The 18,637-nt window shown below is 43.2% G+C and overlaps 1 protein-coding gene across 2 annotated transcripts in view; it reads left to right on the top strand.

Moving 5' to 3' along the window:
* LOC124011976 (zinc finger and BTB domain-containing protein 16-A) overlaps positions 1-18,637 on the top strand; it is a 175,890-nt gene that overhangs the window by 6,406 nt on the left and 150,847 nt on the right. For both annotated transcript variants that reach the window (XM_046325279.1, XM_046325270.1), the window contains exon 2: positions 1,392-2,740. In XM_046325279.1, the coding sequence (XP_046181235.1) occupies positions 1,491-2,740 (1,250 nt within the window). In that variant the 5' untranslated portion in view covers positions 1,392-1,490. The remainder of the gene's footprint in view (positions 1-1,391; positions 2,741-18,637) is intronic.

The following is an 18,637-nucleotide window of genomic DNA, read 5'->3' as shown; positions in this document are numbered from 1 at the left end:
AAACACCATGGGACCACGCAGCCGTCATACGGCTCAGGAAGGAGACGCGTTCGGTCTCCTAGAGATGAACGTATTTTGGTGCAAAAAGTGCAAATCAATCCCAGAACAACAGCAAAGGACGTTGTGAAGATGCTGGAGGAAACAGGTACAAAAATATCTATTCCACAGTAAAATGAGTCCTATATCGACATAACCTGAAAGGCCTCTCAGTAAGGAAGAAACCACTGCTCCAAAACTGCCATTAAAAAAAGCAAGACTAAGGTTTGCAACTGCACATGGGGACAAAGATTGTTCATTTTGGAGAAATGTCCCCTGCTCTGATGAAACAAAAATAGAACTGTTTGGCCATAATGACCATCATTATGTTTGGAGGAAAAAGGGGGAGGCTTGCAAGCCGAAGAACACCATCCCAACCGTGAAGCACGGGGGTGGCAGCATCATGTTGTGGGGGTGCTTTGCTGCAGGAGGGACTGGTGCACTTCACAAAATAGATGGTTTCATGAGGTAGGAAAATGATGTGGAATATATTGAAGCAATATCTCAAGACATCAGTCAGGAAGTTAAAGCTTGGTCGCAAATGGGTCTTCCAAATGGACAATGACCCCAAGCATACTTCCAACGTTGTGTCAAAATGGCTCAAGGACAACAAAGTCCAGGTATTGGACTAGCCATCATAAAGCCCTGACCTCAATCCTATAGAACATGTGTGGGCAGAACTGAAAAAGCGTGAGCGAGCAAGGAGGCCTACAAACCTGACTCAGTTACACCAGCTCTGTCAGGAGGAATGGGCCAAAATTCACCCAACTTATTATGGGAAGCTTGTGGAAGGGTATCAGAAACGTTTGACCCACGTTAAACAATTTAAAGGCAATGCTACCAAATACTAATTGAGTGTATGTAAACTTCTGACCCACTGGGAATGTGATGAAAGAAATAAAATATTAAATAAATCATTCTATACTATTATTCTGACTTAAATGTAAATGTAATTTCACATTCTTAAAATAAAGTGGTGATCCTAACTGACCTAAAACAGGGAATATTTGCTCGGATTAAATGTCAGGAATTGTGAGAAACTGAGTTTAAATGTATTTGGCTAAGGTTTATGTAAACCTCTGATTGCTACTGTAACAATTACGGTTTGAAATTGCTTTTATAATAAACTGCATTAATTAACACAACAGCAATTTTATTATTTTAACTAAACACTGCAGAACTGTGTGGATTAAAAAAAAATCTAAAGTGTAGGTTTATATATTGGTCTGTTCTTATTCAACAGTTATTAGAAGTTTATTGGCTTTAAGAAGTCAACAATTATTTAGATTTTAAACTGCTGTATTTTCCTAAAATATTCAGTGCTTTTTTTCTTTTTCTCTATTCATTCTCTCCAGATTGGCCTTATCTTGTTTACAAAGATACCGGTAAGTGAACAAACTGCTGAGGAGTGAAAGCAAGCCTCATGAGTTGGCCTGGCGGATCTCAGCGACGTTATGGATTTGACTAAAATGGGTATGATCCAGCTCCAGAACCCTAACCACCCCACGGCCCTGCTGAAGAAGGCTAACCAGATGCGTCTGGCAGGAACCCTCTGCGATGTGGTCATCATGGTGGACAGCCAGGAGTTCCATGCTCATCGGACCGTGCTGGCCTGCACCAGCAAGATGTTTGAGATCCTGTTTCACCGCAACAGCCAGCATTACACCCTGGACTTTCTTTCACCAAAGACCTTCCAGCAGATACTGGAGTATGCCTACACTGCCACACTCCAGGCCAAAGTGGAAGACCTGGATGACCTACTGTACGCAGCAGAGATCCTAGAAATTGAGTACCTGGAGGAGCAATGCCTCAAGATCCTGGAGACAATCCAGTCCTCAGACGACAACGACACGGAGGTCAACATGAACGAGGAAGGCACGGAGGAAGACGATGAGCGCAATTGCAGGCAAGGAGGGAAGAACGCCAAGAAGCATTCCATGGAGGGGAGCTACCATTCAGCCGTCCAGCAAGCCTCGGCCCTGGCCAGTATGGTGGACCAGAGCCCCTCGGTCTCCACATCCTTCGGGCTTTCCACCATGAGCCCAACCAAAGCTGCCGTGGACAGCCTGATGAGCATAGGCCAGTCCCTCCTGCAGCAGGGCTTTGGGGGCGAGCACCTGACTCAAGGAAACTCCCACCACCAATTGATGACCGAGATCAAGACTGAGATGATGCAAGTGGATGAAGGTGGAGGCCATGGGAGCCCCAGAACCATGGAGTCCAGCGCATCCAGCAATGGCAAAAGGAGCGGCGAGTTGGACAAGAACCGCGATGGCCCCGGGACTCCAACCAGGAGCAGTGTGATCACGAGCGCCCGCGAGCTGCACTACGTCCGGGAGGATGGCATGGGCGACTCCCAAGCAGATGGTGGCCAAATGGGTCTAGAAGCCATGGCGGGAATGACCGGCATGACCGAGAAACACCTGGCCTCCTTGTACTCGCTGCCTACCAATCATAAAAATGAGACCATGCTATCCATGCCGGCCTCCATGGCCTCTTCTCTCCATCTGTCCCCTGCCCTGGCCATGTCCATGGACTTCAGTGCCTACGGGGGACTTCTGCCCCAGAGCTTCATCCAGAGGGAGTTCTTCAACAAGTTAGGGGAACTGGCTGCCGGTATGAAGCCAGACGGTAGGAACCAGCATGAACGCTGCAACGTGTGTGGCGCAGAGCTACCAGACAACGAAGCTGTGGAGCAACATAGGTAAGCTCAACTTTGTTTAACTTCATGTCACTGGGTTTGTTCCATTTAACATGTGTAAACCTATTCATTTTTGCCCAAATCTATCTTTCTTTAAATCAACGTTAAAATGCTATTTTAAGTCCTCTCTGTACAATAACTTAATTTAAGGGTGCTGATATACAGTGCCTTCGGAAAGTATTCAGACCCCTTGACTTTTTCCACATTTTGGTATGTTACAGCCTTATTCTAAAAATGATTAAATATATATTTTTCTCTCAGCAATCTATACACAATACCTCATAATGACAAAGCAAAAACAGGTTTTAGACATTTTTGCAAATGTATTACAAATCCAAACAAGATACCTTATTTACATAAGTATTCACATCCTTTGCTTTCAGACTCGAAATTGAGGTCAATTCAATTGATTGGACGTGATTTGGAAAGGCATACACCTGTCTGATATAAGGTTTCACAGTTGACAGTGCATGTCAGAGCAAAAACCAAGCCATGAGGTCGAAGGAATTGTCCGTAGAGCTCCGAGATAAGATTGTGTCGAGGCACAGATCTGGGGAAGGGTGCCAAAAAAATGTCTGCAGCATTGAAGGTACCCAAGAACATAGTGGCCTCCATTTCTTAGAGCTGGCCACGTGGCCAAACTGAGCAATTGGGGAAGAAGGGCCTTGGTCAGAGAGGTGACCAAGAACCCAATGGTTACTCTAACAGCGCTCTGGAGTTCCTCTGTGGAGATGGGAGAACCTTCGACGGACAAGCATCTCTGCAGCACTCTACCAATCAGGCTTTTTATGGTAGAGTGGCCAAACAGAAGCCAAAAGACAAAAGACACCTAAAGGGCATGATTCTGGTCTGATAAAACCAAGATTGAACTCTTTGGCCTGAATGCCAAGCATCACGTCTGGAGGAAACCTGGCACCATCCCTACGGTGAAGCATGGTGGTGGTAGCATCATGCTGTGGGGATGTGTTTGAGCGGCAGAGACTAGGTAGACTAGTAAGGATCAATGCAAATGGAGCAAAGTCAAGAGGTCCTTGATGAAAACTTGTTCTAGAGCGCTCAGGGCCTTAGACTGAGGGTGAAGATTCACCTTCCAACAGGACAACGACCCTAAGCACACAGCCAAGGCAAACCAAGAGTGGCTTCGGTACAAGAGTCTGAATGTCCTTGAGTGGCCCAACCAGAGCCAGACTTGGAACTGATCTAACATCTTTGGAGAGACCTGAAAATAGAGGAATGGGAGGAACTCCCCAAATACAGGTGTACCAAGCTTGTAGCGTTCTACCCAAGACGAGTTGAGGCTGTAATCGCTGCCAAAGGTGCTTCAACAAAGTACTGAGTAAAGGGTCTGAATACTTATGTAAAAGTGATATTAATAAAATTAGCAAACATTTCTAAAAATCTGTTTTTGCTTTAGGATTTTGGGGTATTGTGTGTAGATTGAGGGGACAATTTAATTCATTTTAGCATAAGGCTGTAACGTCAAGGGGTCTGAATACTTTCTGAAGGCACGTACATATATAGGCCTACATTTTTCAACCTTAAATTATTCTGGAATCTACCTATCAAAAGTTGTGATTGTCTTTTTTAATATCGAATATGTTTGGTTTTTGGCTCATACACTGAAAAAAATATAAACGCATCATGTAAAGTGTTGGTACCATGTTTCATGAGCTGGAAAAAAATCCCAGAAAATGTCGATATGCGCAAAAAGCATTTTGCTCTCCAATTTTGTGCACACATTTCTTTACTTCCCTGTTTGTGTGCATTTCTTCTTTGCCAAGATAATCAAGCCACCTGACAGGTGGGGCATATTAAGATGCTGATTTAAACAGCATGATCATTACACAGGTGCATCTTGTGCTGGGGAGATTAAAAGGCGACTTTAAAATGTGTGACAACTGCACAACTCAATGCCACAGAAGTCTCAAGTTTTGAGGGATTGTGCAATCTGCATGCAAGAATGTCCACCCGAGCTGTTGCTAGATAATTTAATGTTAATTTCTCTACCATAAGCTGCCTCCAACGTCATTTCAGAGAATTTGGCTGTACGTCCAACCAGCCCCACAATCGCAGACCACCTGGTAATCCTCCAGCTTCTTTCTTCTCACTTTGTCATTTAGGTTAGTATTGTGGAGTAACAAAAAATGCTTTGATCCATCCTCAGTTTTCTCCTATCACAGCCATTAAATAATAACTGTTTTAAACTCACAATTAGCCTCTTGGAGAAATCCCTGTGGTTTCCTTGTTTTCCGGTGACGGCGTTAGGAACAGAGCTTTATCTCTGTAGTGTCTGGGTGTATTTATACAGAATTCAAAGTGTAATTAATAACTTCAGCATGCTGAAAGAGATATTCAATGTCTGCTTTTTTTAACCTGTCTTCCAATAGTTGCCCTTTGTGAGGCATTTGAAGCCCTCCCTGGTCTTCGTGGTTGAATCTGTGTTTGAAATTCACTGCTCGACTGAGGGACCTTGCAATTATCTGTATGTGTGGGGTACAGAGATTATGTAGTCATTCAAAAATCATGTTGCTCACTATTATTGCACACAGTGAGTCCATGCAACTTATTATGTGACATGTTAAGCACATTTTTAGTCCTGAACTTATTTTGGCTTGCCATACTAAAGGGGTTGAATACTTGTTGACTCAAGCCATTTCAGTTTTCATTTGTAAAAATATCTAAAAACATAATTCCACTTTGACATTAGGGGTATTTGGTTGTGTTACAGGTCTACACACAATGTTGAAAAGTCTAAAGGGTGTGTGAACTTTCTGAAGGCACCGTAGCTAACAAAACTACAGTTGAAGTCGGAAGTTTTACATACACTTAGGTTGGAGTCATTAACTTGTTTTTCAACCACTCCACTGTTCTTGTTAACAAACTATAGTTTTGGCATGTCGGTTAGGACATCATTGCATGACACAAGTAATTTTTCCAACAATTGTTTACAGACAGATTATTTCACTTATAATTCTCTGTATCACAATTCCAGTGGGTCAGAAGTTTACATGCACTAAGTTGACTGTGCCTTTTAAACAGCTTGGAAAATTCCAGAAAATTGGAGCAAAGGACCTTGTGAAGATGCTGGAGGAAACTGGTACAAAGGTATCTATATCCACAGTAAAACAAGTCCTTTCTCGACATAACCTGAAAGGCCGCACAGCAAGGAAGAAACCACTGCTCCAAAACTGGCATTAAAAAAAGCTAGACTATGGTTTGCAACTGCACATGGTGAAAAAGATCGTACTTTTTGGAGAAATGTCTTCTGGTCTGTTGAAACAAAAATAGAACTGTTTGGCCATAATGACCATTGTTATGTTGGAGGGGAAAGGGGGATGCTTGCAAGCCAAAGAACACCATCCCAACCGTGAAGCACGGGGGTGGCAGCATCATGTTGTGGGGGTGCTTTGCTGCAGGAGTGACTGGTGCTCTTCACAAAATAGATGGCATCATGAGGTAGGAAAATTACGTGGATATTTTGAAGCAACATCTCAAGATATCAGTCAGGAAGTTAAAGCTTGGTCGCAAATGGGTCTTCCAAATGGACAATTACCCCAAGCATTCTTCCAAAGTTGTGGCAAAATGGCTCAAGGACAACATAGTCAAGGTAATGGAGTGGCCATCGCAAAGCTCTGATCTCAATCCCATAGAGAAGTTGTGAGCAGAACTGAAAAAGCATGTGCGCGCAAGGAGGCCTACAAACCTGACTCGGTTACACCAGCTCGGTCAGGAGGAATGGGCCAAAAATCACAACTTATTGTGGGAAGCTTGTGGAAGGCTACCCAAAATGTTTGACCCAAGTTAAATAGTTTAAAGGCAATGCTACCAAATACTAATTGAGTATGTTAACTTCTAACCCACTGGGAATGTGATGAAAGAAATACAAGCTGAAATAAATCTCTACTATTATTCTGACATTTCACATTCTTAAAATAAAATGATGATCCTAACTGACCTAAGACAGGGACTTTTTACTAGGATTAAATGTCAGGAATTGTGAAACTGAATTTAAATGTATTTGGCTAAGGTGTATAAATGTCTGACTTCAACTGTAGATGACTCCTTGGATAATATCCTTGATTTCAATTTAATGTTTGAGATTTTAAAACTCATTGTTTGTTTTCTTAGCTTTTCTTATCACAATTCTGATGCAACAAATTTTAAGCCTGATTTTGAATACATTTATTTGAATTAGTAAATGTGAAATTAGCTTCTTGTGGTCTATCACCTGCTTTTGAAACTGCTGAGAAGAGTTTAACTGATTTTAATATGCCTTTTACTGGACATATTTCATATCATTGTCTATTTTTGGTTAATAAAATGCATTTCTTAATTGGAATAAGTAATGTATTTTCCATTATACTGCTGGCAATAGCATTGGATCTTATGTTTGTCAACTTTCACCCAGAATTGGATAGGAGTTACTTTTGTGTGTACTAAAGTCAATAATCTAGGCATTTTAAGGCAGTTGTATTGCAATGCCACCAGGCTACTGCTCACTTGTTGCTGATACGACATGATACTTGAATATCTCTATTCATATTGTTTAAAGTAGGCTATCATAGCAATACTATATCTACAAACTCAACAGCTAAAGTGTTGTCGATCTCTGAAACAAAAGCAGTAGTCTATTGTAGGTGACCGAGTCAGAGGTTCTCTACCCTGATGACTTCCAGGCCTGTCCGGGTGACTGCCGTTCTGCCGCGGCGCTGGCTGAGCCCATTAGTTGCACCTGGCGGAGGAGGTCGACTAATGGGAAGCAGCCCCCTCCCCCTCTCCTCACACCCACCCCAGCACACCCCTGAATCCTGCGGTGTGGCCAGTGATGGAGTGTCCCAGGCCGGGGCTCCCAGCCACCTGGGGGACAAGGAGGGCCTTATTAGCTTTATGAGTGGAGCAGACTGTCTAGGCCAGGAAATGAGGGCTGTGCACAGGACCCAGGCCCTGCCCTCTGCAGCCTAACCTTTGGGCAGCTCGGCTGGCCTCTGCTTCTCGTCAGCAGAGCTGGAGGGTGGGGTAGTCGTGGTGTGGATGGAAGTCTGAAAAGAGGTGGTGCAGCTAGTAAATCCATGCCAGGCAAGCACTGCTGTTTAAATCCCACCGTGCACTTCTGTTGTAGACTACACAGCATGCTGTTGTCTGCGTCCTGAGAAATATTTGTGCAACTTCCAAAACTGTAAAGGCCATAAGAAACACTCAAACACTCACTCAATCTGTTTCTACTAATGGCCTGACACTCTCACACAGCCCAACACCCCGTGGAGCTTGTAGGAGTTGGAATTTGGGACTGACTCAGTGTGTCAGCATTGATTGAGAGCTCACATTTCCAGTTGTTTAAGATTATAGTGAGACAAGGAGTGGGAGGGGAGGGGGCGCCCCGGGTGAGTTTCCAGGTCCTAGGTCATGTCTGGAGATTCAAGCTTTTATGCAATTGAAAAGAGTTGGATGACATTTTAAAGACGACTCATGCTTGTTTTGCTGAAAAGTTGTACTCTGTACCCTGATCTTGTACAACTTCCTGTGTTTTCAGTGGTTGAATTGGGAGCTGTGGGGTCCCTAGTACAGCGGCGATTGTTTACCCCATTTCTTCACAGCATGTGATTTCTGTGTAATGCTCAAATTACATTCCAGTGGAGTGACTTCTCATTTTTAAGCATGCAGCTTAAAGCGCTCTTGTCATTTGATTTGTCTATCATTCAACAACTAAAACATCAAGGGTTGGTCTAGAAAGGCATGCCCCTACAAATCGATGGTTGTATTTAGACAAGGTTTTTTAGGCCCAGTGCTGCTACGCTGATATGTGAAAATAAATAAGATCAGCAAGTGATCTCTGCTAAACTGTGGACCCATCCAAGTTCTTATTTATTATTACAATGTGCATAAAATTCTGGAATAGAATGTCTCTAACTGAACAACACCATTTCCAGAAAATGACCTCTTTTCAACTGGAATATGTCTAACTTAAACAACACTTCCAGTTCACCCAAGGTACTTTTATTGAAATGGTGTCACTAACTTAAACACCATTTCCAGCCTCCGCCCTACATATCATTTCTATTGGAAGCGTAACAGTGTTTTGTTTACAATTCTATTATTTATTTTTAATACAAACAGAGTGAAACATGCTCGTGTTGTGAGTGGGTAAGACCGTTGAATGTAGCTCCTTTAGCACACGATACCCCATAAAGACGACAATATATTTACATAAGTATTCAGACCCTTTACTCAGTACTTTGTTGAACCACCTTTGGTAGTGATTACAGCCTCAAGTCTTCTTGGATATGACACAACAAGCTTGGCACACCTGTATTTGGGGAGTTTCTCCCATGCTTCTCTGCAGATCTTCTCAAGCTCTGCCAGGTTGGAGGGGGAGTGTTGCAGCACAGCTATTTTCAGGTCTCCAGAGATGTTGGATCGGGTTCAAGTCCGGGCTCTGGCTGGGCCACTCAAAGACTTTGAGAGACTTGTCCCGAAGCCACTCCTGCATTGTCTTGGCTGTGTGCTTAGGATCGTTGTCCTGTTGGAAGGTGAACCGTCGCCCCAGTTAGAGGGAGAGCGAGAATGTTATTAAAGTGGCCAATGATTTCCAGTTGAACGGTAATGGCCTTGAGAGAGAAGCTAGTCTCTCGGTCCCAGCTTGGATGCACCTGTACTGACCTCGCCTTTTAAATGGTAGCGGGGTGAACAGATAGTGGCTCAGGTGGTTGTTGTCCTTGGTGATTTTTGTTTTGTTTGTTTGGCCTTCCTGTGACATCGAGTACTGTAGGTGTCATGGAGGGCAGGTAGTTTGCCCCCGGTGATGCGTTGTGCAGACCGCACCACCCTCTGGAGGAGAGCTCTGCAGTTGCGGGCGGTGCAGTTGCCGTTCCAGGCGGTGATGCAGCCCGAAAGGATGCTCTCACTTGTGCATCTGTAAAAGTTTGAGGGTTTTAGACAACAAGCCAAATTTCTTCAGCCTCCTGAGGTTGAAGAGGCGCTGTTGGGCCTTCTTCGCCACACTGTCTGTGTGGGTGGACCATTTCAGTTTGTCCGTGATGTGTACACCGAGGAACTTGATTTTCCACCTTCTCCACTGCTGTTCTGTTGATGTGGATCGGGGGGGCTCCCTCCCTCTACAGTTTCCTGAAGTCCACGATCATCTCCTTTTGTTTTGTTGGGGGGTCAGCTCTAGGAAGAGTCTTGGTGGTTCCAAACTACTTCCATTTAAGAATGATGGCAGCCAGTGTGTTCTTGGGGACCTTCAATGCTGCAGACATTTTTGGTCCACTTCCCCAGATCTGTGCCTCGACACAATCCTGTCTTGGACCTTTACAGACAATTCCTTCGACCTTATGGCTTGGTTTTTGCTCTGTCAACTATGGGACCTTATATAGCCTTTCCAAATCATGTAAAAGTGGTGATCCTAACTGACAGGGAATTTTTACTGTCAGGGATTGTGAAACTGAGTTTAAATGTATTTGCCTAAGGTGTATGTAAAACTTCCGACTTCAACTGTATATGCAGATCTCCATCTTATCACAGATGTTAATTTACAGCAATCGATTGCCAGAATTGTGAATCATGATTTGATTGAATATGATTTTTTGATTCCCTTTTTGTTTATTATCAGCAAACCTGTACATTATTTTGTCCCGAAAATGTTTTCTATCTGATCAATTGACAGAAATTTCAGTTCCCCTGTTGATAAACCTACATGTTTTTCTAAAGACTTGTCAAATGCTCTGATTGTTGATAGCTCACAGAGCGATGGTTCTGGTTGACTAATTACAAATTATATACCAGCAGCCCTGTGCTAGGGTCGCCGCCATCTCCAATTACAAACGTGAAGAAAATTTCAGTCGGGAGTTCATTTGGTTCAAACGGGTCAAGTTAACTGGCCCTAATTGTTTGCAGAAGTTGCACAGGTCCTTTGTGTGTGTGTGTTTGAATGAATTCATCAGTAAGTGCTCACTTCCTGTATACTTTTAGCCTGCTCCATTCATTCGACTATGTCCTGGGTTCTGTCATAAATTCTCAAAACAACTGGATGTGATGTGGATTGGCTCCACAAATGGGTGGGGGTGTTGTATCTCTTGAAGTAGCTCTCCAAAGTCATGTATTGATATCTCCCAGAGATTAATGAGTGAGGGATAGGTAAATGAAGTGCTGTGTTTTGTTTTTCAATTGCCCTAGGTTTTGTAACGGGCCAAATCAACGCTCGATCTCACCACAACAATACGTTTTTTTTCTGCTCCAAAGCCGGGACATATTTGACAAGCTCAGATGTATTATTTCTTAAAGCCTGGGTGAGTTTACTTGTGGCTTCAGGGAGACAAGATTAAAGCAATATTTGAGTAACCCCCGCAATAGGAAAATAATCAGCTGGCAAGGCTGAGGGATTATTAGACAAATGCATCGTACGGGGGCTAACTCTAAGGAAGAGAACTCTGTTTGATATTCCAACACCGCTTCCGATTCAAAGGACCATAGCTTTGGGTTTATCGCTTTCACTTAACACCCATTATCATGAGGATGACTGACCTCTAATGCACTTACAACCCTCCAGAACCCTTTCGTAATATAGCTGGTAAACATAACTAACCATCAATGTTTAAACCATTTCTCTCAAATCCTAGCCTCATGGTGTACGAATGAAACCCTATCAATGATTTTCCACTTCGCGTCGGCCATCTTTGAGATCGAGAAACATTTTCATCAATGACATTCGGATATTCAATTTCCTCCCTTGTGTCGAGGTGGATAGAGAGGGCAGAGCGGAGCTTAGTCGGCGTGTTCTAATACCCAGGGTCCCTTGGTATGCTGGGGACCTTATCTGTGCATATCAGGGGGACTGATAAGAGAGAGATGCACCACAACCTTATTTCTATCACATTTTGTGCACACATGTGGATGGATTATCGCGAAGCTGATTAAACAGCATGATCATTACACACGTGCACCTTGTGCTGTCACACAACACAATGCCACAGATGTCTCAAGTTTTGCATTTGGCATGCTGACTGCAGGACTGTCCATCAGAGCTGTTGCCAGAGAACTGAATGTTAATTGCTCTACGTTAAGCCGCTTCCAACGTACAGCTGATGAAACTGGGGTTTTGCACAACCAAAGAATTTCTGCACAAACTGTCAGAAACCATCTCAGGTAAGCTCATGTGTGTGCTTGTCTTCACCAAGGTCTTGACCTGACTGCAGTTTGGTGTCGTAACTGACTTGCTCACATTTGATGGCCCCTGGCATGCTGAAAAGGTGTGCTCATCATTGATGAATCCCGGTTTCAACTGTACTGGGCAGATGGCAGATGTTGTATGGTGTCGTGTGACGGGCGGTTTGTTGATGTCAGTGTTGTGAACAGAATGTCCCATGGTGGCGGTGGGGTTATTGTATGGGCAGGCATAAGCTATGGACAACAAACACAATTTGCATTTTGTCGATGGCAATTTGAATGCACAGAGATACCGTTACGAGATCATGAGGCTTATTGTTGTGCAGTCCATCCACCGCCATCACCTCATGTTTCAGCATGATAATGCATGGCCCCATTTCGCAAGGATCTGTACACATTTCCTGGAAGACAAATGTCCCTGTTCTTCCATGGCCTGCATACTCACCAGACATGTCACCCATTGAACATGTTTGGGATGCTCTGGATTGACGTGTACGACAGCGTGTTCCAGTTCCTGCCATTATCCAACTTCATAGATGTACAGTGGGGCAAAAAATTATTTAGTCAGCCACCAATTGTGCAAGTTCTCCCACTTAAAAAGATGAGAGGCCTGTAATTTTCATCATAGGTACACTTCAACTATGACAGACAAAACAAGAAAAGAAAATCCAGAAAATCACATTGTAGGATTTTTAATGAATTTATTTGCAAATCATGGTGGAAAATAAGTATTTGGTCACCTACAAACAAGCAAGATTTCTGGCTCTCACAGACCTGTAACTTCTTCTTTAAGAGGCTCCTCTGTCCTCCACTCGTTACCTGTATTAATGGCACCTGTTTGAACTTGTTATCAGTATAAAAGACACCTGTCCACAACCTCAAACAGTCACACTCTGAACTCCACTATGGCCAAGACCAAAGAGCTGTCAAAGGACACCAGAAACAAAATTGTAGACCTGCACCAGGCTGGGAAGACCTGAATCTGCAATGGGTAAGCAGCTTGGTTTGAAGAAATCAACTGTGGGAGCAATTATTAGGAAATGGAAGACATACAAGACCACTGATAATCTCCCTCGATCTGGGGCTCCCACGCAAGATCTCACCCCGTGGGGTCAAAATGATCACAAGAACGGTGAGCAAAAATCCCAGAACCACACGGGGGGGACCTAGTGAATGACCTGCAGAGAGCTGGGACCACAGTAACAAAGCCTACCATCAGTAACACACTACGCCGCCAGGGACTCAAATCCTGCAGTGCCAGACGTGTCCCCCTGCTTAAGCCAGTACATGTCCAGGCCCGTCTGAAGTTTGCTAGAGAGCATTTGGATGATCCAGAAGAAGATTGGGAGAATGTCATATGGTCAGATGAAACCAAAATATAACTTTTTGGTAAAAACTCAACTCGTTGTGTTTGGAGGACAAAGAATGCTGAGTTGCATCCAAAGAACACCATACCTACTGTGAAGCATGGGGGTGGAAACATCATGCTTTGGGGCTGTTTTTCTGCAAAGGGACCAGGACAACTGATCCATGTAAAGGAAAGAATGAATGGGGCCATGTATCGTGAGATTTTGAGTGAAAACCTCCTTCCATCAGCAAGGGCATTGAAGATGAAACGTGGCTGGGTCTTTCAGGATGACAATGATCCCAAACACACCGCCCGGGAAATGAAGGAGTGGCTTCATAAGAAGCATTTCAAGGTCCTGGAGTGGCCTAGCCAGTCTCCAGATCTCAACCCCATAGAACATCTTTGGAGGGAGTTGTAAGTCTGTATTGCCCATTAACAGCCCCAAACCATCACTGCTCTAGAGGAGATCTGCATGGAGGAATGGGCCAAAATACCAGAAACGGTGTGTGAAAACCTTGTGAAGACTTACAGAAAACATTTGACCTCTGTCATTGCCAACAAGGGGTATATAACAAAGTATTGAGAAACTTTTTTGTTATTGACCAAATACTTACAGTGCCTTGCGAAAGTATTCGGCCCCCTTGAACTTTGCGACCTTTTGCCACATTTCAGGCTTCAAACATAAAGATATAAAACTGTATTTTTTTTGTGAAGAATCAACAACAAGTGGGACACAATCATGAAGTGGAACGACATTTATTGGATATTTCAAACTTTTTTAACAAATCAAAAACTGAAAAATTGGGCGTGCAAAATTATTCAGCCCCCTTAAGTTAATACTTTGTAGCGCCACCTTTTGCTGCGATTACAGCTGTAAGTCGCTTGGGGTATGTCTCTATCAGTTTTGCACATCGAGAGACTGAAATTTTATCCCATTCCTCCTTGCAAAACAGCTCGAGCTCAGTGAGGTTGGATGGAGAGCATTTGTGAACAGCAGTTTTCAGTTCTTTCCACAGATTCTCGATTGGATTCTGGACTTTGACTTGGCCATTCTAACACCTGGATATGTTTATTTTTGAACCATTCCATTGTAGATTTTGCTTTATGTTTTGGATCATTGTCTTGTTGGAAGACAAATCTCCGTCCCAGTCTCAGGTCTTTTGCAGACTCCATCAGGTTTTCTTCCAGAATGGTCCTGTATTTGGCTCCATCCATCTTTCCATCAATTTTAACCATCTTCCCTGTCCCTGCTGAAGAAAAGCAGGCCCAAACCATGATGCTGCCACCACCATCTTTGACAATGGGGATGGTGTGTTCAGGGTGATGAGCTGTGTTGCTTTTACGCCAAACATAACGTTTTGCATTGTTGCCAAAAAGTTCAATTTTGGTTTCATCTGACCAGAGCACCTTCTTCCACATGTGTCTCCCGGGTGGCTTGTGGCAAACGTTAAACGACACTTTTTATGGATATCTTTAAGAAATGGCTTTTTTCTTGCCACTTTTCCATAAAGGCCAGATTTGTGCAATATACGACTGATTGTTGTCCTATGGACAGAGTCTCCCACCTCAGCTGTAGATCTCTGCAGTTCATCCAGAGTGATCATGGGCCTCTTGGCTGCATCTCTGATCAGTCTTCTCCTTGTATGAGCTGAAAGTTTAGAGGGACGGCCAGGTCTTGGTAGATTTGCAGTGGTCCGATACTCCTTCCATTTCAATATTATTGCTTGCACAATGCTCCTTGGGATGTTTAAAGCTTGGGAAATCTTTTAGTATCCAAATCCGGCTTTAAACTTCTTCACAACAGTATCTCGGACCTGCCTGGTGTGTGCCTTGTTCTTCATGATGCTCCTTGCACTTTTAACGGACCTCTGAGACTATCACAGTGCAGGTGCATTTATACGGAGACTTGATTACACACAGGTGGATTGCATTTATCATCATTAGTCATTTAGGTCAACATTGGATCATTCAGAGATCCTCACTGAACTTCTGGAGAGAGTTTGCTGCACTGAAAGTAAAGGGGCTGAATAATTTTGCATGCCCAATTTTTTAGTTTTTGATTTGTTAAAGTTATCCAATAAATGTCGTTTACTTCATGATTGTGTCCCACTTGTTGATTCTTCACAAAAAAAATACAGTTTTATATCTTTGTTTGAAGCCTGAAATGTGGCAAAAGGTCGCAAAGTTCAAGGGGGCCGAATACTTTCGCAAGGCACTGTATTTTCCACCATAATTTGCAAATAAATTCACTAAAAATCCTACAATGTGATTTTCTGGATTTTTTTTCTCATTTTTGTCTGTCATAGTTGAAGTGTACCTATGATGAAAATTACAGGCCTCATCTTTTAAGCGGGAGAACTTGCACAATTGGTGGCTGACTAAATACTTTTTTGCCCCACTGTATATCTGTATTCCCGGTCATGTGAAATCCATAGATTTGGGCCTGATGATGAATTTATTTAAATGGACTGATTTCCGTATTTGAACTGTAAAAATGTAGAGATTGTTGCACGTCTTATATTGTTGTTCAGTATACATAGTTTTTTAAATTTGATTTTTTTTAAAGATGAGCTTCAAAAGGGAATAATCTAGTTGACTCAGCAAGCACCTAAGTTTAGCATTTTTAATGAAGAAATTGTGTGGTATTTCTGGTTGTTAGCTAGCGAACTCATTGATCCTGGATTGTAGTATACCCCTCTGATATCCTATCCACCACCAACAGCCGGATGGCGGATTATATTACCATATTTTATAGATGGGATTTTATGTGCCCTTGAACTCTTTGTTGCTCATTTTGTTGTGCTTGCTTTGACATAGTCTACATTATTGGGGGAAAGAAAGAGATTTACCTACGCTTGGCTAAATGTAGAAGCTTTTTATTACAAGTGAAACTGGCAGAACTCCATTACAAGGAGCAGGATTATCACCCCCATTTGAAATCACGCAGTGAGCAAATCCCCTGGAGAGCACTTTACACAGGTACAGTAGTACATCATGGAGTAATATCCAAATAGCTACACAAAAGCTTTTTGAAAAGGGCACACATGCCAGGAAGTTTCTCCTCTTCCAGAACAGACCACATTTGAGGACTGGGGCAAGCCATGAGGCATTATGTTATCCTCTCTGACTGCCTCCTTTTCATAGTCGCCAAGCATTGATGCCTTGTTGATGTAGTGTCTGTTTGTTTATGCATCTGAGGATCAGCCTTTGGCCGGCAGGCGCGAGAGCAGAGCCGAGGCAGCTGGCTGAAACCCAATTATAGACAGGCTCTAAAAGGCCCTGGTCGATTTACACCGCCATCTCTCTGATCTCAGATCTGTGCTCTGTCCTCACTGTCAGGCCCGGAGATGTATCGATTAAAGACTTAACATGGGGTTACATCATGTGGAATGTACTGCACACCCCTCTGTCAGGAGTGCCCCCCCCCCCAAAAAAAAACACAATCGCCATCGGATTTGAAAAAATCTGCTCATACCTGTCATTACTTCATGCTGTTTTTTTATGATTGATTGAATTATGTCGTACACAGCAACACAATCCAAATACAGTAAAAAAAATGTTTTTTATATATCACCCCAAAAAGCGCCAGACCACACACACTTATTAACCAGATAAGCATCATTCAGTGCTGGGTGCATGAGACGTTATTGCTGGACAAGCCTCCTTTCTCCAGTGCTGCGGCTCCCGTTATCTCACCACTGCAACTGGAGATGGCCGGATTACGGTCCAGGGAGCGTGGTGCAAACTCTGTACGGAGCCAGGTGGCTCACCACCTCATGGCTGACATCTAAAAAAAATAACTTTTTGGGACCAGGGAGATGAAAGAGAAAAAAAGATCAACTAAATCTTATTTCCAGACAGTGTCCAAGGCAATGGAGGATCAACTGTATTCTGGGCAGACCGAGATGAGAGCAGGGCTGTTGTGTAACAACCATTAGCTTCCTGTCACAACTCCTGCCCTGCCTCACCTGTCTCTGCATGGTTAAACCTAGCTAGTGCTGAGAGTGCTGCGCCTGGCCTCTTGTGGTTAGGCAGGCTGTTAGGGGCCTTGGCTCGCACATTTCATATCTTTTGTGCTTCTAGTGAGCCTGTGGTCAGAGGGGGGAGGGAGGTTCTAGGGACAGCCTTATACTGCTTTACGCTGCCTGGATGCCGGTCTAGGTGAGGGTGAAAGCACACCACTGGTTAGCAGTTCCAGCCAGATATCAAGTGACATGTAAATGTATTGTCTGGCCTACCTTCCTGATGGCTATTTCTCACTCCAAGTAGAGCAGCTGCACTGATGTTTGTGTAAAACACTGGTTGGGATGAAATGTTAGACACTTCTATGATTCTTTCATTTCAGAATAGGTTTGTTTTTCCTTTTATTTTGATAAAAGGAAAAACAATTCTATTTACCACTTTTGAACTCAATTTTTTTTTTTACATTTAGCTTTCCATTGAAATAAGTTCACCAATCATTACGGATAGAACAGCTTGCTATGGCGGGGCAAGCTTATTTACATGCAAGTGTAGGGCACAAGATTCCACTGACATTTTGCAGGTGGAGGAGGAGGCTTGGCTTGAAGTGCTGGGCATCTTGTTGTTATGACATGAATCATCTGAATTAGGACCACAGAATTATATATATATATACATATAGAGCATCTGCTAAATTACTTAAATGTAAATGATATGGAGGAGTGGCTTCTATGAAGGAACTTTGAATGTCTTTGAGCTTCAGAAAGTTGGCTTAATGTTGGACAAGCTAGCTAGCTTACAAGCTTGTGTGTGCAGAGCGGCACCAGAATTAAAATAAAAACACATCTTTTTTGTAGTTAATAAATCCAATGTGAAACTTGACAGACAAACTTAAACCAGTGACAGAGTGAGAGCTTTGCATAGGCACTTTGTTTTTTGTGGGACTGGGAAAAAATGCCCAGAAGGTGAAAGGTTATAAAATAGTTCCCATACTCTGGTTTTCAGTTCTGTTCCCTGAACCAGTTCTGACCCCTTCTTGCAAATTAGTTGCTTTGTGAAACACCTCCTGCAACTAATCTGCAACTTGGTTGCATCTAGTTGAGATGTTTCAACTTTGCAAGTAACAGCCAATCAAAACAAACATGATCCATTAGAAAGGTTGGAATTCTGACCCAGTTGCCATGTCAACACTGCTATCAGTGCTGCGCAGCACAACCCGTGATCAGGGTTGACAGAACAGAGACTAGCACAACAGGAAATGTGTACAGGTTATTGTACATGCTTAAGCATTCAAATGTCATTTCAAAGTGAAGCTAAATCTCTCCCTGACCAGTTTCAACTGAAATTATCCACCGTGAATTGTGGTAGCTAGCTTAGTTTGTTGCTAGCCTAGTAAAATCGTTGCTAGCTAGCTAGCTGTGCTGGTGTTT

Source organism: Oncorhynchus gorbuscha, linkage group LG02, assembly GCF_021184085.1.
Source record: "Oncorhynchus gorbuscha isolate QuinsamMale2020 ecotype Even-year linkage group LG02, OgorEven_v1.0, whole genome shotgun sequence".
Classification (NCBI taxonomy): Eukaryota; Metazoa; Chordata; class Actinopteri; order Salmoniformes; family Salmonidae; genus Oncorhynchus; species Oncorhynchus gorbuscha.
This window is presented reverse-complemented; position numbering and strand designations above follow the sequence as displayed.